The following is a 26,601-nucleotide window of genomic DNA, read 5'->3' on the forward strand; positions in this document are numbered from 1 at the left end:
ATTATAGAGATTTATTCTGTGCAGCTAGCCTGCTCCTGACCAGGCTAACAGCCAGGATTTATTTAATCCTGGAGCCTTTTCTGGAGAGTGAGTTAGATTTTTAAGTGGCATGTGACACGTGCCAGTGGCATGTACTACCGGTACTTCCATATGCCAATTGCAATTGTGTATGAATTGACGCCGTAGTGAGTAGTATGAAAGTGCGAAAATCCTTTTAGGTACATTGGTCAGGGTGGAGGATGGGTAAAATACAGGACTTTCACCCAGGAGAGTGGGGATCAAGTCCTGTGCTGGATGTTGTGTCCTGTGATTGTTATTTCTTTTTCACATTTGTTGTTTTCCTAACCTTAACCCCGTTATTCTTTTCCTAAACCCAACGGTTTGTTTTCCTGAACGCAACGCGCATGTCACGTAGCCTCGCGTTAACACGACCCATGGCTTTAGAACGTGGCACGTATATTTTAACGAAATGTTACGTTGTGAGTTATATTTTAACGTTATGTTATATTTTAGATGTTACGGTGAAGAACATTCAACTTCAAGTGGCACGTGCCACTTAAAAATCTAACTACTGCTTTTCTGTTCACTCAGCAGTGCTTTTAGATTATATTATTATTATAAATATTATTATCAGCCTGCATGAAAATAAAAAAATGTGCATATTGCTGTTTAGTTAAGTACTGTTCAGTTGTGACCATTATTTTTTATAATTATTCATGTGACATTGTTACTGTTATATTGCTGGAAACTGCTGTTCATATTGTTAGAAGTTTGATGAATATATTAATGCAGTTGTTGAGATAATTAGAAAAGGCTGATAAAGTTGCCAAATGTGTTTTAAATGAAGTCTGTTACTAAGGGCAATATATAACGTGCTGTACATGTGTGTTTCTATAGTAGACCAGTGCACCTTAAATTATTTTAGTTGATTCATTTTTTGTATTCTTTAAAGACTATAATTTGGGAGGATTGTACAATTTTAATAACATTAATAACCTGATTGTACAATCCTCCCAAAATACAGTCTTAGTTCACTGAACCAATACGTAACTATATAGTATTGTAGCCTACTGTACATTCATGTAACAGGGAGAGGACACCCCAAAGGTTTTTCTCCTTATATTTAGCTTGGGGGATATAACTGATGATGAACTCTGTTCCATTCATGTTTACAGTGTGCATGAAATTTATCACTTAATTATCTTTAGTTTCCAGATTTTAGAGTCCAATTTCTTCAGTGTCTTTATTTTCTATGTCCATATAGACATGAGGAAGCAAAGCATATAATATGTAGAGAAGGAAACTCTGCCTCTATAAAAAAAATAAACATGAGAAAAAGTGTGGCAGATAATAGCGGACCGACTGAATGATATATCTAAAAATATACATATACAAACTACTGCTCTTAACTGAAACCATTCACGGAGTCACTGTCATTGGCAAAAACAAAGAGTTGTAAGCTTTGTATTAAAAGCAAACAGTGGAAGTTAATATGATTTAGGAAATTTATATCTTAGCAATTACCTGTAATGCATATTCTACATTTTACCATCAGTAAATTTGTTATCAACCTCACGGTCTTTTGAGGAAAGCCGTGGACGCGCATCTATTCAAATTACTTCAGCCTGACTCGACCTAGTCTCTCCTCCTCAGTCTGACCTAGTCTCTCCTCCTCAGCCTGACCTAGTCCGTCCTCACTCTGACCTAGTCTCTCCTCCTCAGTCTGACCTAGTCTCTCCTCAGTCTGACCTAGTCTCTCCTCCTCAGTCTGACCTAGTCTCTCCTCCTCAGCCTGACCTAGTCTCTCCTCAGCCTGACCTAGTCTCTCCTCCTCAGCCTGACCTAGTCTCTCCTCCTCAGTCTGACCTAGTCTCTCCTCAGTCTGACCTAGTCTCTCCTCAGTCTGACCTAGTCTCTCCTCCTCAGTCTGACCTAGTCTCTCCTCCTCAGTCTGACCTAGTCTCTCCTCCTCAGTCTGACCTAGTCTCTCCTCCTCAGTCTGACCTAGTCTCTCCTCAGTCTGACCTAGTCTCTCCTCCTCAGTCTGACCTAGTCTCTCCTCCTCATCCTGACCTAGTCTCTCCTCCTCATCCTGACCTAGTCTCTCCTCCTCAGTCTGACCTAGTCTCTCCTCCTCAGTCTGACCTAGTCTCTCCTCAGTCTGACCTAGTCTCTCCTCCTCAGTCTGACCTAGTCTCTCCTCCTCAGCCTGACCTAGTCTCTCCTCCTCAGCCTGACTCCGCCTTCGTGAAACGCACCAAGCCAGGATGCTCAGATTAGACTAGGTCAAGCCTCGCTTTATCAGTTATCCTGGATTTATAAATTCTGCTTTTGTGAAACAGGCCCCTGGCCATCTCTACTGCATGTTATAATAACATTACCTAGTTATTGCTGGGATCCGTAAATGCAGAAACATCACTAAAATAGATTAGCTGAGGCAAGAAGCACGAGCAGTGAGACAATCAGACAGTTCAGGAGAGACAGTGAAGGCAAATAGTACAAGTACAACTGTCAGTACAATTTAGACTTTTTAATCAAGGTTACTTTCTGTAGTTGCAGACAGAGTTTTCCTGTGCAAGGAGGAATTATTAGCAACATTACAGTCGCGCTCACTTTGGGGTTAACTACAACTTTGGCAAATACAAAGAAAAAAATACAGAGGAGTGTGTACTAGTTTACCCTTTGAGTAGCAACTAGATCAGCTGGAATACTTGCTGAACACATGGAGTGAAGTCACTGTTGCGTGTCTGTGTGCAGGTGAACGAGATGGAGCTGGAGTTGGACTTGGAGCAGAAGCAGCACACTGAGACGGTGAAGACTCTGTGGAAGAACGAGCGTTGGCTGAAGGAGCTACTGTTTGAGTCCGAGGAGCAGCAGAAGAACCAGCAGAGGATGCAGGACTGGTGGAGAGACTGCAGAAGCCAAAAGTACTTGTTTAGATGACTCTTATCATGCCACTGAGCCTCCCCATCATTTAGTTTGTCCTCCATGATATCCAGAAAGCAGCAATCTGCCAAATTCTGCACATTTTCTCAAAGGCCTCGAAAGACAGCAGCATTGTAGTGGTAATCTCCGTTTGTCATGAAGGCTGTGGATTTGGAGAAAACAAAGATGGTTAGAATCCTGTATATCCTGCCTTAAGCTCCTGGATAGTATTTTTTAGACGGCATACCTCACTCTATGTTTCTCTGTGGGTGGTCTGCAGAGCCAAATCCTGCTGGACAACAAAAGTACAAAAATAAATCATAAAGAAAAATTTGAAAATTCCAGAAGAAATGTTGACAGTGTGCCTACTACTTGGTGCACATCCGAATAACCCAGGCTAACAGTAAATCTGCTGTTTGACGTGTGCTGAAAAGAGAGAACGGCTAATGAAAATTAGCCGACTGGCTAACTCCGGTGCATTTACAGAAAAGTTGATTAATGTGCATTGTCCTAATCAAATAAATAAATCTTAACGTACTTATTCAGAGATGGGGATCCAACTGACTGAGTGAGGAGCAGCAGATGCGGATTATTTTTACTTTGCTATACCATCCCAGTCCGGTCTCATGGAAGTTCGTGTAAATGTGACGTTATTTGAATCTATTGATACGCGTTCACGGAGACGTTTTTGTTGGTTTTTACGTGGTGGACAACACGAAAATGTAAAGTAAGGTATTTCAATGGGAAGCATATTTTGTGCCCACAGCACGAAATTGTAGGGAGTAATATAAAATGCCGAAAATCCGCGTAGGGAGTTTGGTCGGGGTGGTGGATGCGTCAAACAACACAGGACTTTCACCCGGGCGAGCGGGGATCGCGTCCCGTTTGCGGCGCTTTGTTTCCCAGGGATGGCGTCCCTGCTTGTGCCGTTTTGTCCAGCGTGTTACTGTGGCGCATCTCCCGGCGTTTGAGGGGCCCTTTGCCCGGCGTTTGAGGCGCCCTTTCCCCGTAAGTTTTTTCCTAAACACAACCTCCGCCATCCTGTTATTGTGAGGCGTCCCCAGCGGGCCGCCTTGCGGGCCGCCGCGGGCCGTCTCGCGGGCGCCTCCCGGCTTATGGAGCGACCTTTTCGGCCGCCTCCCGGCGTCCTTTCCTCGAGAAAATAATGTTACATGTACACGTAAAAAATAATGTAACAGTTACACGTAAAAAATAATGTAACAGTTACACGTAAAAAACGATACAAAAAACACTCTCATACATTTAGTTTACATCAACATGTAGAGGATCTTGTGTCCTTTCTAACAAAGTGCTTAGGAAGGCAATCTGACTTTCACAAGAGGCACAGAAGCCATGTCCACTAAGTGCCACACTGCCTCCTGTACTAAAATCCTACCAGAAATACCAGGAGGAGAAGAGAAACTGGCCCTTTTCAGACAGCTACTGTCCTCACATTTCTTACTCAACATACACCATGCTTGCACAGGATGATCAGCAGGGTGTTCTATTACTCACAGTATTAAACATTAAGCGATAGGAGAGTATTTGAGCTAGAAGCAGGACTATCTAAGCTGCACTAGAGCCTAGTCTGTGAAAACAGCTGTTGGTGTTGAGGCCTGAAGTCAGTTAGGAGACAGTAAGTTCATCATGACAGGTTAGCTTACAAGTAATACCTCTTCTCGTTCGTTCCTCCTGTCTTCTTTTCTTACTCTCTTTCTTCCTTCCTCTTTTGCACTTCTCCTTTTGTGTCCAGATATTTGTTTTCATTGTTTTTAAAATCGGCAGTTGGAACTGAGCCAAAGGTTTAAGACGGGTGGATTCCATAGTTACATGTCTGCGACTGGCACAAATGTTCCTACATTTTAGGCTATTGCAGCACATCGGCACAAAAAAAGGGGGAAAGAACTCCATGGAATAGCTGAAAGGCCTTTGAAGGGCCCGTTACTGGTCTGTGTTGAGCTGTTACACCACATTGTAACTTGCCTTGAGCTCCTGGATAGACTGGCGGAGCTGCCTGAGCTCCTCTTGGTGCTGGACCACGATGTCTTTGAGACAGGAGATGTCACTCTGTCTGTCTCTGAGGGTCGTCTGCATCTCCTCTTGCTGCTGGACCATGGAGTCTGAGAGACGGGAGAGCTCTTCCTCTGCTTCTGAGGGTCGTCTGCAGGAGGGCCTGATCCAGGACAGGAAAGACACACCGAAGTCAACATACAACTAAATCTGGTCTGTTCCAAAATATGCCCATCATATTATCCATTTTTTAAATATCTAAACTGCTTGATTGGATTTTATGAAAGTAACCATCCTTCCTGGGTTGTTAGATACCCCGTTGTTTGCTAGAATAAATAATGATCTTGAATGAATTCAAAAGGTAGAGAATGGCACTAGTTTCATTAGGGTTAGCCAGGTCAGGTCTGCCAAATAGCATACCTATGTAATAAATTTCCCAAATTTGCGATTATATAAAAATGTACGTCTTCTTCAACTTCTATTGATACCACACACCCAATATAACCAGTATTAGTTGCTATACCAGCAGCAGACTTTGTACATTGAGAGTTTGCAGCTCGGTCTCTCTGTCATGGTCCTTCTTTTTTAAGTCAGAGAGCTCCTTTTGAAGGCAGCCATTTTCTCTTAACACTTTCTCCAACTCCTCCATGACTCCACCTGTACACGACAGCATCATCAACTTCCCATATTTTCCTTTCAGGCCACTAAAGAAGTCCATGACCAATCAGAAAGCTTTTCTTACCTGTGGAGGGATCAGCAGCCACAGTGGGAGCTCCTGCAGCTCCTGCAGCTCTGACTGGCCTAGCTGTGTGGGGAACAAAGAAAGAAAGAGACATTTAGATTTTGTCTGAATAAAAACAATAAGTCAGTGAAACCTCAACATTTTAAAAATGCAGAAGCTTGGGGAAAAAAAAAAAACAAAAACATAACAAGAGTTGATAATATCTTTGATTACACTTTTCAAGAATAGATCCTTATTTCATAGGTGTTGTTACATTCTGACTTTAGTAAATAGATTTCCCTTTTCTAAAAGGTTAGAGATAGTGACTAACAAATAGGCTCCTTGGCTGGTCCAGCAGGGGAACATCTGAAATCTTTCTTCTTCTGCAAACACACACACAAAAACACCAGCATAAAACTAGAGCAATATTTTGGGACTGTAACTATAACCTACGTTTTATTGTAGGGACACAGAAATGTTTACCAAGTCTATTATATCGGCTCTAGTGATGACTCCCATTATGGATGCCACAACAGGAAGGCTTGACTACTGGCTTATTTTAGGGGGGCTGAAGTTGCCCCAAAATGTTCCTAAGCCCCCCAAAATAATCAGGAAAATATTTTTATTTTTACTAGGTTAATTCCCTAACTACTTGAGGAGACAGGACCATGTCCAGTGGCTGGACAGGACGTGTAGTATTAATAAAGGGTGCAGTAGTACACAGTACCTGAATACCTCAGGGTACTTCACGGTGGTTCCACTAACCCTATGGACAGGTTTTTACTTTTGGTTAACAAGCTGCTAATCACAAGCCAACTTCAGCGTCGTCACATTAAACAGAGTTCAGAGAAGATTGAAACAGAGGTTGGTGCTCATTTGGCTGGGAGGCCTACTTAATGACCTCATTATCACCATTTATAAGAAATGAAAGAAAAGAACTTACCTCCGCCATGTTTTCAGTACAAGCCACGATGTAGCAGACAGACCACAGCGTTTAAAGCCCCTGAAAACACACACACACACACACACACACACACACACACACACACAGAGGTGTTTTCAGTTAACTGATTAGCCCTCTTCCCATAGTCGACGACAGTAATGGGCCAGGCCGGCACTGGCCCCGCCCACTTTGCTCACTGGCCCGCCCAGCCAAGGTTGATCAATACGATTTGTTTTCTTATGAAAAATTCAAATGTATGTAAAAAAAAAGAAGTAGTACCAGAACTAGCTGTGTGTGTTTAATGTGTCTTCTCTTCTGATTAAAAACCAAACCGTTTAAACCCCAGAATAAGGATCAACCAATCAGGACTCCTTGGAACGTGTAGGTGGTTGCTTGTCTTGGATGGAGTCCAGTGGAAATAAGGACGAGCTGTTCTGCAGCATGTGCAGCCATTTCCCCTATGGAGCTGACAGCCAATCAGAGAGAGAGAGGAGGCCCTCACACAGGTAACTTTAGTAGTAGTCAAACGGGTGTCATGCTTCTTGTGTTATTATTTCAGTAACCTAGTAACCTTCCTATTTAGTAAGAAATGGTGAACACTGATGATGGCTTCTAGCTGAGACATGTTAGTGTTTGGCCACATTAAATAAGAAGAGAACTTCTCTGTGAGGGACCTAGGTTTTAGTTTTCTCTGATCCTGTCACTGCCGTGTGTGGAATGTCATTTTATTCACAATTAAATAAATGAATAAATACATAAATAAATGAATAAATACATAAATACATGAATAAATAAATAAATATGCCTTTGAAATACATCATGAAATAAATAAATGAGGCAATAAATACATAAATAATTAAATCAATTTAATTATTTCATGGTACTTTTATTTCATAAGTCCATATTTATTTATTTCAAGAGACTTTTATTTCATAAGTCCTCATTTAATTATTTCTAGAGACTTCTATTTCCTAATGCCACATTTATATATTTCAAGAGACTTTTATTTTCCTAATGCCACATTTATTTATTTCAAGAGACTTATTTTCCTAATGCCACATTTATTTATTTCACTCTCCAATTTATTTAAAGTTCTTATATGCAAATCAATCAAATCATGCAAATTTTCACAATTTTTGCCATCTTATTCATCACAAAATTCACTTCTGAGAACGTTTTAGGTGATAAAGTTAAAGGTGTGAAGTCTCTTGAAATAAATGTGGACTTATGAAATAAAAGTACCATGAAATAATTAAATTTATTTAATTATTTATGTATTTATTGCCTCATTTATTTATTTCATATTGTATTTCAAAGGCATATTTATTTATTTATTCATGTATTTATTCATTTATTTAATTGTGAATAAAACGGCATTCCATAGCCGTGGACTCCAGACACTGTCTAAGATTTGGAGCCTTGCTGGCCACTTTTCATTATATCTTTCATAATTCAAACAATGCTGGGCTGGAAGTTTTCATTCTTTGATTTTCTTTTACTGCTGGTAGCTGCTCATGATCTGACCGTATAGTCCTGAAGCATATGGATATGAATATATGTTACATGTGTGATTTCTGTCTGATGTAGGCTATTCTATGTCATGCAGTATGTAATTTAGATGGCTTCTCTGCTGTTTGGTTCATGATTAGTTGCCACTTTGTGTAATAAAATGGTTCATTTTATAACATTGCTGTTCAGAGCCAATGCTGCTGGTTCTACCGGTGCTAATATATTTTAGCCTGAATAGGTTCAAATGGACAGGTTTTTATCTATTGTTGTGTACAAACTTTTTTGACTGAGTTCTGTTGGTTGAGCATGTTGGAGACAGTACTATTGCCATTGTAATGCAGTATGTGGAGACAGTACTATTGCCGTTGTAATGCAGTATATGTCGTTTTTTTCAGATTGTCCTTTTTGCTTCTTCTACATCGTTTTAACTGACTTTGACTTTTGTACTGGCCCGCCCAAAATACTATTTGTGCCTACGCCACTGAGATAGATAGATAGATAGATAGATAGATAGATAGATAGATAGATAGATAGATAGATAGATAGATAGATACTTTATTGATCCCCAAGGGAAAATTCAAGGTCCCAGTAGCTTAAAAACTATGGAGGATATATTTATTCATAATTCAAATTGAAAGTCCAAAGAGTAAACGAAGCAAGATCAAAATAAAAATATGCTACTAGGAAAAATCATGCCATAATTAAATTTAAAAAAGAAAACTGGGAGAGCAAAGTTGAAATATAAAATGATGATTTAAAATGCAAAGCTTAAAGGGGTGATAGAATGCAAAACCGATTTCCCCCTGTCATAGTTGAATAAGGACAGTTCGGTGGGTAAATAGGACATACATAGAAGCTCAAAGTCCCACTGATACCCCTTTACTATGAACATCTCATATTTTGAAACTGCCGCTGAAAACGGGCGAATCCCAACAAAGCTGGAAGTTGACGTCAACCTCCCAAAAACCGTAACCTTTGTCAGCCCATGGGTGTATTAAGAGAACGCCCCAACATTTACATAGGCTACACAACTGACCTGAGATCAGGTAGTCTTCCGAATCTAGGTCGCGCAGATCTCTGCTATTCCATTACAAAATTCACTTCTGAACTTTTTTATGCAAGAAATCAACTTTGTAAAGCTCAAATATGGGCCGTTTTAGGAAAATGGATGGCTAATTGCAAATGTTGTCCGACTGTGTGTCGGAGTTCAGCGGCCGGTGCTGCCTGTGTTGCTGCCTCGCCGCCCGACCTGCCCTCCTTCAGACACCCCGACCTGCTCTGAGGTACTTGGAGCTCCGTCACGGCTAGCAGCCCACAGCACTCCATACCCGCGCAAAGTCACCCTTTTTGGGCTCTGACAGAGCTCCAGGGCCTGCAGCTCCCCTCTTCCTGCTAGCTAAATGCCCGGTGTGTGTGAGTGAGAGCGCGGTCAGCGAGCTTGTTATGCCAGCATTCTGTTACCACAGGTTCCAGTTAATCTTTTAATGTGTGTAATTATAATAATAATAATAATTATAATGTGTTGAGTTATTTAAACAAACGATTGGGGAAATAAACGCCTCTTGTCCGCGAGTCTCATTGATAGAGCCTGCGGCTTGATGTAGCTCTATCAATGACAGCTAGCTAGCTAGCCTCCTCTTAAAATTCATTAACTTGAAATTGGACACCGTTGTTAGCTTTATAAGACCTTTAGGTAGATGTTGTATAAGTGGCGTGACGGAATTCAAACTGTAAATATAGCTACTCTAGTTATGTCGGCAGCTGACAGCCAGCCAAGATGAACTGGAACTGTGGTAAGAGATTGCTGGTGTAACAAGCTCGCTGACCGTGCTCTCACTCACACACACACCGGCCATTTAGCTAGCAGGAAGAGGGGAGTTACAAGCCCTGGAGCTCTGTCAGGACAGCGGTGTTTGGTAGTCCATTAGCCCAAAAAAACGGTGACGTGGGTATGGAGTGCTGTGGGCTACCACCCGTTACGGAGCTCTATCTACCTCACAGCAGGCCGGGGTCTGTGAAGGAAGGCAGGCCGGGGGGGGGAGGCAGCAACACAGGCAGCACCGGCAGCTGAACTCCGTCTTACCAAATTTGCAATAAGCCATCAATTTTCGTAAAACGGCCCATATTTGAGCTTTATATAGTTGATTTCTCGCTTAAAAAAGTCTCAGAAGTGAATTTAATAATGAAATAGCCCGACAAACAATGTATAACTTTGCAGTGTCTGCAATATGAGACCTGCTGTCGAGTCTCCCATGTGTTTTTATGTAGTTTGCTCAAACCAATCAGCGCGCAGCTCATTCTAAATATTCATGAGCATACCATATTTGGAAGAAAAGCTCTTGTTCTAAATAGAGCCATATTCACAGGGTAGTTAAGGGCCTAATAAAATAGCATTTGGGCAATTTTCAGCCCAACCAATGTTACATACCCCATTAGGAGACCTTAAGGAACAGTGTGAAATACCCTATATAATCATTCTATCACCCCTTTAAATATAAATGCTTACACTGAAATCTTTGAAATCTTTTATTGAATGACAGAAACATCAAATACGAAACTCAAAATGTGAAATGGAAAAGCTTAAATAGAAATACTTAAATTAAAATCTCAAATAGAAAAAAAGAAATTATTTTATTTTAGCCTTTGCACTTAATAATTTTCAATTTGAAGTTTTATCTTTTGAATTTTACATTTGGTAATTGCCTTTTGACATTTTAAGATTCACCATTTCTATTTCTATTTAACATGAAGGCTTTTCATTTAGAAGTGACACTTGTCAATTCAAATGAAGAGGCGTGGCCCAATGGCTGGTGGGATACATAAAACATACATAATAAACAGCATGATAAAATAACAAACCCACATGAATAATATGGACAATAAAAGAAAAGATACTAAATCAAAAATCCACATCAATGTACTAAGGGATGTAAGCATAGTAAGGTGCTCTATGAGTGTGTGGGTATCATGGTGGTAGTGCAAATAGGTCCAAGGATAATGTCTACAGACCAGCATTAAATATGGACAATATAAGAGAATAATGTAGACATAGTGATATAAAAACTATAGCAGTACAAGGATAAAGTAAAAAAAAAGACAGCATTAAATATGGGCATTATAAGGGAATAAAGTGGACAGTAGGATAGACCCAAATCAACAGTCAATATTAGAGGTTTGAAGTAATAGGGTTACAGCCATTGTTCAGTATTAAGTTAGAAGTTAGACCTCAGTCCATGCTGGGGGAAGGAGGGAGGGAGGGAGGGAGGGGATGTGCATGTATGGGCTAATATAGCCAGTAAACCATGTAAGCAGTAAACAGTGTTAGCAGTAAGCAGTGGGCCAGTGGACAGTACATAACTGTTGTTATAGGAGGTAGTGGGAGTGGTGGAGAGGGAGGAGAGACAGACACACTATGCAGAGAAGTCTCTCTCTCCTCCTCCCTTTAGTGAAACATGGTAGAGTTGTATGGCCCTGGGGACAAATGTCTTTCTCAGTCTGTCAGTTTGTGCAAATGAACGAATGCTTCGCTAATGTCCCTTTTTAAACCAATAGGAACGCACGCTTATGAAGAACACCCGCCCCTGTGTGTGTGCGTGGCCAATCAGCGTTGAGAGATGCGGGTTAAAGAAAGTGCAAGTGATAAATTATTATTAAGTATTAGCAAGTGTTTTGATTAGAACATCCGTGACATAATGAAAACAGACATAGTTTAAACATAATACTTTAGTTTGAAATGAATAAAAATGAGATTGGGATTAATTATTTCATAGATTATCAAAATGATTATTTCGAGGTACAAATTGTTCAAGGCAACACTCAGTAGTTGATGTAGAAATGATCATTTTGATAATTGTTTCAACGCTCTGAAAGAAGCCGACATCTTCCCACCAGATCAAGAGATGTGTGAGGGACAGAACACCCCCGACACACGTGGCGACACGCCCGACCCCAGCCCCGGCATCCAACCGCCGTTCCCTGCCCCCCCGCAGCTCAGGGTGAGTGCCTAAACATAGTCACGTTTTTCATTAGTTTTATTTCTATGTTTTTATCTTACACACTCACCCCACTTTTTAAATGACATTTGATGTATTCATTTTGTAATACTTAACCAATAAACACTTAAATTATGTGTGTACTCTCAACACGCCATCCTCTGTTATAATCAAAACATGCTTTAGATTGAAAAACATGTGTTATTACATGTTAACTGTCAGAAGTTCCATTTATTATTTCCTAGGTTTTAGTAATGCTGCACCTCTCTGGGCGTTTCCTCTTGTTCCCTGTTTAAAGTTTACTTTCACTTTCCAGAGTTTGTGTCGCAGCTTTTTACTACAGTTTGAAGCTCCAGCTGAAGGTAATTTAACACGTCTGTAACGTTTAAAATATACTTACTATAAATATACTTGAATTTAAACTCTTTAAAACTTTATCTGGCACCGTTTAAATTCCCATTTTGTTTAACTTAATGAAAGTGTTTGAACTCCTTTCTAAAGGCAGTAAAAAAAAGTTTAATGTTTAGTGTTTGTGTGTGTGTGTGTGTGTCTGTCTGTGTGTTTGTGTGTGTATATTTGTGTGTGTGTGTGTGTGTGTGTGTGTGCGTGTATCTGTGTGTTTGTGTGTGTATATTTGTGTGTGTTGTGTGTGTGTCTTCTGTGTTTGTGTGTGTATATTTGTGTGTGTGTGTGTGTGTGTGTGTGTGTGTGTGTGTGTGTGTGTGTGTGTGTGTGTGTGTCCAATCAGTTAAAAGCTAACCACTTTGTGTGGAAAGTTCCTCGTGTTGCATTCACGGGACAAAGGAAGAACACACTGACAACAACAACCACAGTCACACAGAGGGAAGAAACCAAGCTCTTATTGTGAAAATCTGCTTCCTGACAGGTGGAGCTGTGAGCATCAGAAAAACACACAACTCACCTGAGTTGTTCTTCATCAACTCTTTGGCCTGTTTGAAGAAACTGTAAGTTGCTGTTTGATACTTTAACAACAAGTCTGTCTTTCATCTCTTCAGGGTTAGTTTCTGGCTCTGTAAAGTTAAATATAATGTTTCTACTTCACTTCTTATTTCCTGAGAAAGTTTGGATGACTCTTGTGTTGAAGATAAATCTAAATGTTGTAGCATGAACTACTTCAGAGGAGGTTTTAAATACTTTGCCAGGTGTTTATACATCTGTCTGTCACAACCGTGACAGATCAAATCAATCAGATCTTATCATCTTTCTCTATGAAGGATACATTGTTACATACATTGTAACCTAATATAATAAAACACACTAAGATGTTAGTGTTACTTAACAACTTTCAGTCAAATGGCTAAACATGGTTTGCTTTAATTTTGATATAAGCTCACCTTGTGTGACAGAGACAGTTTCTGAAACTGTGTAATGTTGACATGATATGTATCTACCGATGAGCTACCACCTATGACACTGATTAGCCTATTATTGCTAATTATAGACATTAATAGACTATTCATTTTAAATTAAACATGTTTCAAATTAGGCTATAATAATGGTGTGTTGTGCGCAAACAGCATTGTTAGTGTAGTTTATTTATTTAGCCTTTACATCAGATTACATGTATAACTAAATTATCATTAGACAAAGTGTATGTTCTGCTCTTTCTATGGGTTGTCTCAGTCCGGAGATATTCAAGCAGTTTAGCTCCATGGATTTGGTTTTCTAGTTTGTGCTCACCTTTCTTTGAAAAGAAGTCAGTTACCAATTGTTTCCCCTCCTTTGGTTTTCTCTCCTCCTCTTTTTCCTTTCTTTTTGGTAGCATGATTTGGGTTTCTTTGAGAACGACATTTTTTTACATTTTTTGTATACAAAATGTAGTCCGTCAATCAACAAAGTTATTCAGCCAATACACTAACTTTACATTTCCTCTGACATGCATTATGAAATTTAATTAGGAAATGAAAATATCCAGGTAAAATAAAATATGTTCCAGACTTTTCAAGGGCCCTCTATCCCCTTGGGCCCTGGTAATCAGTATTGGTTTAACCCCCAGTCCGACGCCCCTGATCAGGAGTTCTGCTTTTTATTAAACTTGTTTTACTGTGATTAGGGGTGGAAGATATATCGACTCATAACGTTTTTGCAATAACTATGCGCAATATTTAGTTATTTTGTGGAGCGCTGCGTCCCGTTGGTTGGCTGTGTGGCTTAGTTGTGTTTGATTGTTAGTTGTGTTTGATTTAGAGCTTGAAACGCTGTAATGATCCTGTTTCATTGGCCAGTTACTGTGCCACACGTTAGTACATGTCAGCGCACGGGTCCACAGGAAAATGTAAAATAAAATATAATCCTCAGCTTCTAAGGCATTTTACTGTATAAAAATACAGTATATGAAACAGTACAGTGTCTCTGACCTCACCTCAGTACCATTATACACTTTTCACATAATAAAAGTCAACATCAAATTCAATAACCGTTACCTTCACATGGGGAAACCTAGCTGAATTAGGATAGGCACGTCGGCAGCAGAGACAGCCCTACATCACCCAGTCAGACAGAGGAAGAGCTTTAGAAGCCATGTAAGAGAAGCTACATTTAGCATTCAGCTCTGAGCCCCAAATTAGCGACTCACTCGACGCCAAACAAACGGCATTCATCTCTGAACTACATCACAACAAAATACAGTAAAATTAAACATTGTGTGGTGGGTTTTAAAGTATTTTGGCTAATATTGTCTCTGCAGCGTTTAATGTGCGACTTACCACAGCAGTTATCAGGAGTTCTGCTGTGGATTACCCAGAATGCTTTACTTTTAGCGCTGCTGCGCAATGTGAAAGAGACACCAGCAGAAGGAGCCATCCCCATTTATGCAGGAATTTAACATAACCTATATACAGCCTGTTACACTTAGATGAATGAATAATAAAATAATGGTTAGTTTCAGACCTAGAACTGAATGAATCAGGACTTTTTCTCCAAGTCCAGCCTCAGTTGTTGCCTCTCATGTTCTGAACATTGGAGTCACAGAGCTAAGAATATATATTTTAAGATAAACTCCTAATCATGTTCACTATACACATCATCACTATTCATCTGCCCGCTGCACATAGACTACATTATGTTTTACCCATCCTGCACTCAACCATTCAGCCTCTTTTTTCTGTCATGTTAAACTACTATTTAGTTTATATTTGTTCCTGTGTTTATTGTTTATTTCATAATAATGTTTCATATATGTGTTTGTGTACAGTATGTATGCACCAACCACCGAGGTAGATTCCTCATCAGTGTAACTTCCAGTAGCAGGAATTTAGAGGAAAGGCCAGATGGTGAAGTCAGCCTTCAGCTGGTAGTTTGTTACTTTGGACACACACACACACACACACACACACCCCTCACACACACACACACACACACACACACACAGACACACACACACACACACACACACACACACACACACACACACACACACACACACACACACACACACACACACACACACACACAGACACACTTTACACACACACACACACACACACACACACAGACACACTTTACACACACACACACACACACACACATACACAAACAGACACACACACACACACACACACACAGACACAGACACACTTTACACACACACACACACACACACACACACACACACACACACACACACACACACACACACACACACAGACAGACACACACACACACACACACACACACACACACACACACACAGACAGGCACACTCACACACAGACACACACACACACAGACACAAACACACACACACACACACACACACACACACACACACACACACACAGACAGGCACACACACACACACACACAGACACACACACACACACACAGACAGGCACACTCACACACACACACACACAGACACAAACACACACACACACACACACACACACACAGACAGGCACACTCACTAAGTGAAACAAATCAGTCTGAAACATTATTGTAAATAGAACAAGTAGAACTTTGTAGTGTCTCTGACTTGAATTAGTTCACCAGTTTGATATCTGATGAACTTTTAAAGCCAACATTTCCTGTGATCTGCTGTCATGGTTGGTCACTCTGAACTCAATAAGGATGTTAAATATCTCTGTAACTTAGTTAGCATGGCCTTATGAATGATGACAGGTATGATGAGGTCTTTTAGGACCTTTACTAAGGACAGAGGGTGTCGGATGCTGTACAGGTTGGAAAGCCTCTTGAGCTAAATCTGTCATCTGTGATATTGGGCTGTATAAATAAAATGGACTTGACTATGAATGTAGGGAAAGTCAGATTTGAACAGTTAGATTAGTTTCTATGATTAGTGTCCATGTGAGGATAGTGGTGTTTTCTAGAGCTGTACAGTAAGGGAACTAATTAAAGAGCAGATGTGTTCAGAAGACTCATCTCTACCTGAAACATTAGGATGGTAGTGAAGATAAGCTACACTTCATTCACAAGACAATGAAACATGTTGATTAATAATAAACTTTAATAAGATGATCCTGTTTAACCTGTCAGTATCACAGCTTACTGTGTGTAATTATTGTAAATATATTGCATTTAGTAAACACGTCTAATTCATGTCAATGCAGCAGAGTAATGTTGAGCTACATATTTAAAACCTTAATATAACTGAATAACACTAAATAATTCACTCCAAAGTCTTTATTGAAGTAGCAGCATGTTGACATTAATATTAATTAGAGCTCTTTTTCACTTTTTGTATTTTACAGTTTTTATCCTGATCCTGTTGTGTTCAGGTGTTTCTGTTTTCTAAACCTTCTTCAGCTCTGAACAGATTATTAAACATTGAATGATTTCAAGCAGGACCATTGTCTTCTAAAGTTACATCATTTATTCTTTATTCAGATTGTGGGGCTGCGGTTTGTCAGCGATCAGCTGTGCTGCTCTGGTCTCAGCTCTGAAGTCCAACCCCTCCCATCTGAAAGAGCTGAACCTCTGGGGCAACAACCTGAAGGAGTCAGACGTGAAGCAGCTGTGTGATCTGAAGGAGAGTCCAGACTGGAGACTGGAGACTCTGGAGTAAGTAGAGGGTTGGAGTCAGTCCATGCTGGTTTCAGCAGTATCAAACTAAACCCAGTTAGTATCAAAGCTAAGATCCAGTATTTTCTGTAAACCTCCAACCTCGTCAGTGAAGCTGTGAGAGGAGAGAGAGAACAGTCAGCCAATCAGAGACTGTTCTCTCTGAACCCAACAGCAGTAAATCATCATTAAAGAGAGCAGTGAACGTCTCTCTGTTTCTGCAGTAATGATGCGTTCAGGACTCTCAGCAGTTTATTTCCACTGTGTACTTCAGTGAAATCTGCAGAGTCAACAGACTTGATGGCCAAAGTCTCTGCAGGTCTGTGAGCTTCACTCCAACACGTTAACATGAGAGCTGAAAGGAAGCAGGCTGCTCTACACAGCTGCTCCACTTGGTGTCTGAACAGGACTGAAGTCTCTGCTGCTCTTTATACTGGATGCTGTTAACTTGTTCAACATCAACACACTTCTAATGTTTGCTACTTACCCAATTACCCTAGTGGGGATTGTTTGGTGTCTCTTACACATAAAATAACAATAACAACATAACAACTGTAATGTTTCCTATTTAGAAATATTGATAATAAATAGTCAGTGATGTTGAATAGCCTGTAGGCCTACAGTAGTGTAACAGACCATCCCTACAGTTCAGCAGACATGTGAACAGCTGATTGATTGTAAATGTAACCATCATAGTGTGAAATCCAGTTGAACTGATGCTGTTAGGTGAACGGGGCTCAGCAGAGAGGTGGAGAGAGACCACGTCTCTGCAGCTTATTCAGGGAGTCAGGTCAACGCTGCTAAAGACCTCCAAACTCTAAAGAGTTTCATGTGTAGGCTCCTCCCATATGGCTCGCATCAGGTGGTAACATCAACTGTACCAAAACACGGAAAAAAGGACATAAAGTGACATCCAAGACGTTTTTATTTTTACAAGATATGAAATTGTTGCAATTTAATAAAAGACGGTAGCCTAACCCGCCGCGCAGACAGACAGAAGTCGGAGCTCCCCCCCCGATCCCCAGAGCAGCATGATCACCTGGAGAGCCCGGTACAGTCTGACTCTGCTAACAGAGATCCCATCAGCTCTATACAGCAGAGTGTTCAGATCAGTCAAATCACTGCCAGCTGCATACAGTAGTGACTGTGAATGAGGGGGGGCTGAAAATCAGACGTTTTGGAGCTTGTGATATTCATTTGGCGCCGGCTAAAACCTCTTTAAAGGGCGCCAAAACTTTCTCTATGCAGGAAAACCCTGAATAAATACAGATAATAACTTCATAATACTAACCATTAAACTCCAGATGGACTCCAGCCGTCTTCTCTGGGGGGGGGGAGATCGATGTGGGAAAAATTAACTTCTTCTTCTGTGTGTTATTTAGTGGATCACAAACCAAGTTTAAGGCTCAAACCACCACCTACATTACTGTATTGGAGGGAGTAGAATAATGAATGGTATTAATTAATCTGAACGGAGGAGTATTCACAGTTGGGTCTGTTGTGTTTGAGAGAGAGAGAGAGAGAGAAGGAAAGAAGGGAGAGGGAAAGGAGAGAGAGGGAGAGAGGGATGGATAAAGAGAGAGAGAGAAGAAGAGAGAAAGAGAGAGAGGGAGAGAGAGGTAGAGGGAGAGAGATAGAGAGGAGACAAGTAGAGAGAGAGGAGAGAGAGGGAGAGGGAGAAGGAGAGAAGGAGAGAGAGAGGAGAGAGAGGGAGAGGGAGAAGGAGAGAGAAAGGAGAGACAGAAGGAGAGAGAAAGGAGAGACAGAAGGAGAGAGAAAGGAGAGAGAGGAGAGAGAGGGAGAGATACATTAGCCTAGCAGCTAGCTCATATCTTACTCCCGTTAACCACCATACTGTTGTGATACGTTACTTCTTCACCACGGTATGAAAACTACATACAGTCACAGCCCTATTTATCTCTTCTGTTGTCTTCTTCTCTCATCAGATGGGAGTGATCTCTGTCAGAGAGATCAGGAGGAGGATGTTGGAGGACCAGCTGAGTCCTGATGATCCCGAGAGCTTGAAGCAGCAGCAGCACCTCTAACTGGGCCATGTTACTGGGAGGTAGAGTGGAGAGACTGACGGAGGCTCTGCACGCTTCCACATTAGCAACGCCACGTGGCCATGAAAGAAGGATGTCGGGCGAGCTGATTGGCCGACATTAGCCTCTCTGGGTCAGTGACGGGGGCTCTGTCTCCATCAGAATCAGCTGACTCAGCATACGTCAGACTACAGAGTGGAGCCAAGTGTGGAAAGCATATGTTTGCTAACATTTCACATTTTCACATCAATGGTAAACTTGACTGTCGTCGCTGCAGGACAGTCAGCTGTTAGTCTGATAAACTTAACTGCCCCGCCCACTGAAACAACCGTTACCTCACAGAGACCTTTACCCCCCCTCAACCGTTACCTCACAGGTTGGAAATAGTAGTAAATCAGTGCTGGATTATATTTCTGTATATTTGTTCTTTCTTCTGTATGTTTACCTTCTTATTTCATATGAATCATTACATCCTGTATCACTGTAATAAAAGTATGAAAATGGGGATCAACTCAACATCACTTTCTCTAAATGCCACATCCTTCAAATCAGAGAGAGCAGGTCTAAAGAACCTGTTGGCTTTGGGCCCCTTAGATGTCAGAGCCTCCATTAAATGTGGAAAGTCCAGTTCAGACCAGAGACCAGTGGAGACTTTAGTCTCCTTGTTAGTCTCCGGTCTGCAGTGCTCTGAAAGCTGACAGTTTCAACCAATCAGACGAGACCAGACGCTGTATCATCTCCATAGAAACCACTCTCTGGAGAGAGAGAGAGAAGGACAGAGAGAGAGAGGGAAAGAGGGAGAGAAGGAGAGAAAAGGGGATATATATATATATATATATATATATATATATATATATATGGCAAAAGGGTCAAACTCACCTTCACTAAGAGACAGATATTTAGAGTTTACTGCTTTATTTAAGAAAGAAAGTCTAATATATTTGACGGTATTATTGCAAAAAAAAGGTTCCTTAGCCATCATAGAAGAAAGTGACTAAATTGTTGAAAAAAAAGCACCAAAAAATTCAGAAAATGCGAAAGAAAATGACAAGAAAAAAAATGTCATAAATGAAAAAAAGAAAAAAACTACTTGACATGCTTTTATTTAAGAGAAAAAGTAAAATATCTTTGACTATATTATTGCTTGTTTCATATAGTTTCATCTCTTTCAGTTTGAGCTTCATAAAGCCCTAAAATGTTTCTTAGCATCATAGAAGAAAGTGACAAAAACATCCGAAAAAGCTGTGAGGTTGTTGCTGTGGGACGGGCGAGTCTAAAGCTGGAGGGACACATATCTCAGTACACTCACAACCAAAAACTAGACTAGACCACTGGCCAGAACTAAAGAAGAAGAGGAGGAAGGTTAGTAACTGATATCGTCATGGAAACACCTGCTGTAACAGACGATGACCCCCCCGACACAGCGCTGATGAAGATAACATTACACCCCTTTGGCAAAATCAAGGTTTCTTTACTTTAACTTCTAATAATTAAGTACATTTTATATCAAAAAAATATTTTTATTACTTAGTAAATCTCAGATACTTTAAGACTTTTACTGCAGTAATATTCTAAAAGGTTATTTTCTGGTAACATGGTTGTACTTTTACTCAAGTATTGCTATCAAGTACTTTATACAAGATGACATTATTACCTTGTCAGGTCCAAGACTCTAGTCTGACCCTAATTCCTGACTGATTACTTGTCAAAGAAATTTGGTCAAAATATTTAAAGAATTAAAGTCAAAATATTTTAAGAAAAAAAGTGAAATTATTTAAAGAAAAAAAGTCAAAATATTTTAAGAAAAAAAGTCAAAACATTTTAAGAAAACAATTTGGTAATATTTTAAGAAAAAAGGACTGATAATTTAAGAAAAGTAATATTTAAAAAGTCATAATATTTCATGTAAAAAGTTGACAACTCCAACATTAGAAAAGCTCTACATCTGTATGAAAATCTATTTTCCCTAAATCCTGAATACTTTGTTACTGTACTCAAGTAGAACTGTCCCATATCTGTACGTTACTTTATGTATATCTGTGTACTGGGTTCCAGCAGCTGTGTGTAAATTCAAACGTAGACTAGTTGGAGCGTTAAGTTGTGACTCAGGTTGGAGTTTAGGTGCTACTAACATTTGGAGGGTGTCCCAGGACCATGGAGGTAAAGGTCACCGGCCACAACTCTGCACACGGTTCTAAACTTGTCATTTGACCTCTGAAAGGTGAATATTACTGCAGTATTGAGACCCAGTGTTACCTTGTCAGGTCCAGGACTGTGAGGCCCTCCAGTGGCCGAAACTGTTCTCCTGTTGACATTAAAAGCAGATCCTGAAACAGATCAACAGAGACAGAAGATGTTCTGCTACATCTGTGGTGGCAAATTTTATTTGAACCATTATTGATTCATGATTTTAACCATTTGCTTAAAGATTGTTTTAAACCTCCACAAAATGCTGTTCCTTCCTCTTAGACTCTTAAAGACCAGAGAGGGACAGCTGCAGTCATGAACTTTCAGCCTAGGAGTTTTATTTTTAAGAAAACTCTAGCTTCTCATTTTGTTTAACTTTTAGCAGACTAAGTGGAGAAGGCCACAAGCCGTGGCTCCTTCTGCCTCCTGAGATCAACTGTTGTTTAGGCTAATGTTGGGAACAGAGGCAGAGGGGAAGGTGAGGATGGTTTGACTTTTCATGATGTCCTTTTTTCAACTATGGCCAGGCTAAAAGATAAAGTTAGAGGGGTGGCTTGAGAGAGGTTTTGACTATATGATGATGTGATGTTTAGATTTTAGGTTAGAAATGCTCATTCAGTTGTACTGCGTGTACCTGTGAATCTGTATTCTCATATTTTGCAAAATATAATAAATGCTCAAAGACCAGATTTTGGTTTAATTGTCAAACAGTCTTTATTCGTTTTCATTTTTATCATTGATATTTACTAAACTCTGCTGCTGCAAGAAAATTCCACCACACATCTCAGAGGGACATCTCGGTCTTTTTCCTCCACTACATTAGTCTGACAGCTTTAGTTTGTCCTCCCCTTCCTGTCCAGTGAAAACCACGTACCTCCAGATGTGCTGATGTTGAATGTTTGTGATCAACTGAAGGATGAAGTCTTTCTTTATGTGTTGAGAGAACTTCTCCTCCTTAGTCCTGACTGACCACTTGTGTTTTCTTCTTCTTTATTTCTGTCTTGTTTTCTTCTTCCACCCCTTCCACTTTATAACGTGATGTATAACCACAGTGACAGCAAGACTTTGGCCTTTATTGGGCTAAATGTGAATTCTGATACCAAGCAGGGTTTATGTGTGGTCTAATTTCCAGACTGTTCCTGATGTTATAATGTATAGTGTGTATGTCTAAAGGTGAGGACATCACACCTTAAGGTGCTGAGCTGCTGTAAGATCCTCTGAAATTTATCTAAACAAACTACTCTCTCACCCACAATCTTCACACTTTATACATCATTTTAGGTCAAAATGTAGGGAAACTTGCAGCCATGTACCTATGGAGTCCACCAGACTTAAAACACACACACACACACACACACACACACAACTGTGCAAAAGTCTTAGGCAGGTGTGGAAAAATGCTATAAACTAAGAATGCTTTCAAAAATATAAATATTGATTGTTTATTTTTAACAATTTACAAAATGCAAACTTTACAAACCAAAGAAACATCTAAAATCACTACAATATTTTGAGTTACTATCCTTTGCCTTCAAACCAGCATCAATAGTTACAGGTACATTCAAATAAATAAGTAAATCCAGGGATTTTGTAGTCAGGTGTATGATCAACCAATTATAGTATATAAGTAGTTATACTGCATCAGCAAGGTCTCTCCCAGACTAATATGTCAAAGCAGACTGGAGTTTCAAGATGTGCTGTTCAAGCTCTTTTGAAAAAGCACAAAGAAACGGGCAACGTTGAGGATCATAGACGCAGTGGTCGGCCAAGGAAACTGCAGCAGATGAAAACCACATCAAGCTTATTTCCCTTTGAAATCAGAAGATGTCCAGCAGTGCCATCAGCTCAGAACTGGCAGAAACCAGCGGGACCCAGGTACACCCATCTACTGTCTGGAGAAGTCTGGCCAGAAGTGGTCTTCATGCAAGAGTTGCAGCCAAAAAGCCATACCTCCGACATAGAAACAAGGCCAAGCAACTCAACTATGCACAAAAACATAGGAACTGGGGTGCAGAAAAATAGCAGCAGATGCTCTGGACTGATGAGTCCAAATTTGAAATATTTGGCTGTAGCAGAAGGCCGGTTGTTGGCCGAAGGGCTGGAGAGCGGCACAATAATGAGTGTCTGCAGGCAACAGTGAAGCATGGCGGAGGTTCCTTGCAAGTTTGGGGCTGTAGTTCTGCAAATGGAGTTGGAGATTTGATCAGGATTAATGGTGTCCTAAATGTTGAGAAATACAGGCAGATACTTATCCATCATGCAATATTATCTGGGAGGCGTATGATTGGCCCCAAATGTATTCTGCAGCAGGACAACGATGCCAAACATCCAGCCAAGGTCATTAAGAACTATCTTCAGCGTAAAGAAGAACAAGAAGTCCTGGAAGTGATGGCATGGCCCCCCCACAGAGCCCTGATCTCAGCATCATCCAGTCTGTCTGGGACCACATGAAGAGACAGAAGGATTAGAGGAAGCCTACATCCTCAGAAGATCTGTGGTTAGTTCTCCAAGATGAACCTACCAGCCCAGCCCAGTTCCTTCAAAAACTGTTTGCAAGTGTACCGAGAAGAACTGATGCTGTCTTGAAGGCAAAGGGTGGTCACACCAAATATTGATTTGATTTAGATTCCTCTTCTGTTCATTCACTGCATTTTGTTAATTGATGAACATAAACTATTAACACTTCCATTTTTGAAAGCATTCTTAGTTTACAGCATTTTTTCATACCTGCCTAAAACTTTTGCACAGTACTGTACACACACACACACACACACACACAAATACTCTCTCTTTCTTTGCAGGACATGTCCAACAGCAGATGTAGTGTAGCTCACAGCTGTTACTAATGATATGACCTGTATATACCTGTGGTGATGACATCATCACAGCTGTTACTAATGATATTACCTGTATATACCTGTGGTGATGACATCATCACAGCTGTTACTAATGATATTACCTGTATATACCTGTGGTGATGACATCATCATAACTGTTACTAATGATAAGACCTGTATATACCTGTGGTGATGACATCATCACAGCTGTTACTAATGATATTACCTGTATATATGTTCATTAACTTAATAAACTAATAAAAGTTGAAGTAGTCCGTTAAGTCTATTTTCAGAGATATAAGTTTTTAGAGATTAGCAGACTGATCAGTGACAGCTAGAGGCTAACAGGACTGGGTGGCTAACACTAGCCTGCTAGCTGTAGCCCCCCCAGCACACAGTAACCATAGCAACGGTATCTGTCTGTGCGGGTGACAACCTCCGTCCTGCCACTGGGTGATTCCTCCGCAGCTGTGAAGTGAAACCAACCGGACAAAGAGCCGGAAAACTGCGTTTAACCGGGGCGGACCAAGTGATGGCTAAGTACGTATGTTATGGACCTTTATCACAGCAGACATGTTGACTTGTCATAGTAGGAGAAGCACAGCTGAGATTGATAACCTTAACGATCGCTCAGTTCCATCAAGTGTCCCAGTAAGATATTTCAGTGAGTCAGCATGAACAATACCAGGACCTCTCCTAAGTGGAATGCAGCCATCAGTAATGGTTTAATACCAGGGTCTCTCCTAAGTGGAATTGTGGTGGAAGTTTTCCTTGAAACAGCAGCGTTAGTGATATTCATGATAAAATCAAAACAAATAACGACCGTTTGAGAATTAAACCAAAGTTTGGTCTTTGAGTATTTATTTACATTTGCAAATGGAGAAAACACAGTTTCAAAGGTACACGCAGCACAACTGAAAATGTCTTTCTAACATAAGTCTAAATATCCAAACATCATATAGGCCCAATCCCAAAGTGAGCCCTGAGGACTAAGGACTAAAGACTCACAGACTTAATTGATCTCAGGTACTAAGTGAGTGAGTGTGTGAGGCCACATGGGCTCAAATAGGTATAAATGGGATTGGGACAGCACTTCACACGAGATCACATGTTACCTTGGCGACGTTTAATAAAAAAGATGTTGCTGACACTTGCCGGTTTGGGAATTTTCATTTTAAGTTTGTTGCTTTCCACACGGCCAAGGCACAGGAGACGGCTGCGTGATTCCAAATTATTTCAAGCTCTTGTTTTACAAGCTGGAAAACAGGTTGGTCTGCTCCGTGGCCGTGTGTCATGCTGTTGTTTACCTTTGTAATTTCCATACGGTCTCCGCGGTCACAACGCTTTGAACTGCGGGTAAATCCCTTTGGTGAAGTCTGCATTGATGCAGACTCACGGAAAGGGCTCGGTAAGTGTGTACTCAAACCCTCACGACCTTTGAAATTCGACATTGGGACAAACCTAAGCCCTTACGAATTTCGCGAGAACGCGCACCAAAGTCCGTGTGTCTGTGAGTCCGGACTTTGGGATTGGGCCATAGTGAAGACCTCTGTTAAGCCACCCCTCTAAATGTATCTTTTAGTATGGCCATAGGTGAAGAGAGGACATGATTAACAGTCACACCATTGTCTCACCTTCCCCTCTGCTCTCTGTTCCTAACATTAGCCTAAACAACACTTTTATCTCAGGAGACAGAAACCTACGTAGTTCTCACTGTCGTAAACAGTCATCGGCCTTCTCCACTTCTATCTAAGCAAAAGACAACAATGTGAGGAGCTTCAGGCTAGTAAAACTAAATAACTCTACTAGGCTGAAAGTTCACGGTTGCCAACTATTTCACTTGGAGCCTTTTGAATCTACACATGAAGAAGCTAAATCTTGTGGCGTTATAAAACAATCGTTAAACCAATGATTAAAATAAAATTTGCCACCACAGTTCACCCTTTTGATTACAAAATAATCACAAAAATAAATTTTACTTTTAAAGATTCAACCCTATGGATATTCATGTCTATTTCTTACCTGTTAAATTGAAAGGTACCAAAAAAACCTCTTTTAAATAGTAGCAAGCATCCACGTCAAAGAATAAAACAATCTCCCACAGTATCGGAGACGGTGTCCAAACATTATTATCATATTCAGAAAGACGGAATACGTCAGAAGGCTCAATCATATTTACCATAAGAATGAAGAACTCTTTTTCTTGATTAGGGTAATAACATAGCAAACAAAACAAATCTGAAGACCAAACATAATCTGCTAAAAACCCTGGACATAAATGTCACTGGTTAATGTCACATCAGACTACTGCCTTTATAATTTGTGTAAAGAATGTGTTATGTATTTAAACATTAAAATAACCTGGTGTGAAGTGTGAACATTTACTAATTTCATA

At 40.4% G+C, this 26,601-nt stretch overlaps 2 protein-coding genes and 2 long non-coding RNA genes across 6 annotated transcripts in view; 2 read left to right on the top strand and 2 right to left on the bottom strand.

The window, feature by feature from the left end:
- The window catches only part of LOC114548895 (NACHT, LRR and PYD domains-containing protein 3-like), an 802,603-nt gene extending 782,905 nt beyond the window's left edge, over positions 1–19,698 (top strand). The window contains exons 6-7 of one of the 3 annotated variants that reach the window (XM_028568911.1): positions 16,967–17,140; positions 19,087–19,698. In XM_028568911.1, coding sequence (XP_028424712.1) covers positions 16,967–17,140; positions 19,087–19,096 — 184 coding nt within the window. In that variant the 3' untranslated portion in view covers positions 19,097–19,698. Of the gene's footprint in view, positions 1–16,966; positions 17,141–17,414; positions 17,665–19,086 lie in introns of those variants that run through there. The other 2 variants (XM_028568910.1, XM_028568912.1) reach the window with 2 other exon arrangements.
- LOC114548893 (NACHT, LRR and PYD domains-containing protein 12-like) overlaps positions 1–26,601 on the top strand; it is a 594,283-nt gene that overhangs the window by 534,794 nt on the left and 32,888 nt on the right. The window lies entirely within an intron of this gene.
- Positions 2,516–3,219, bottom strand: LOC114548921 (uncharacterized). The gene is made up of 2 exons (XR_003691464.1): positions 3,173–3,219; positions 2,516–3,088 (listed from the first exon to the last, which is right to left on the bottom strand). It is a non-coding gene; the product is annotated as an uncharacterized LOC114548921 (long non-coding RNA).
- Positions 4,914–6,677, bottom strand: LOC114548919 (uncharacterized). The gene is made up of 3 exons (XR_003691462.1): positions 6,600–6,677; positions 5,678–5,740; positions 4,914–5,098 (listed from the first exon to the last, which is right to left on the bottom strand). It is a non-coding gene; the product is annotated as an uncharacterized LOC114548919 (long non-coding RNA).

Source organism: Perca flavescens, chromosome 22 (assembly GCF_004354835.1).
Source record: "Perca flavescens isolate YP-PL-M2 chromosome 22, PFLA_1.0, whole genome shotgun sequence".
Taxonomy (NCBI): Eukaryota; Metazoa; Chordata; class Actinopteri; order Perciformes; family Percidae; genus Perca; species Perca flavescens.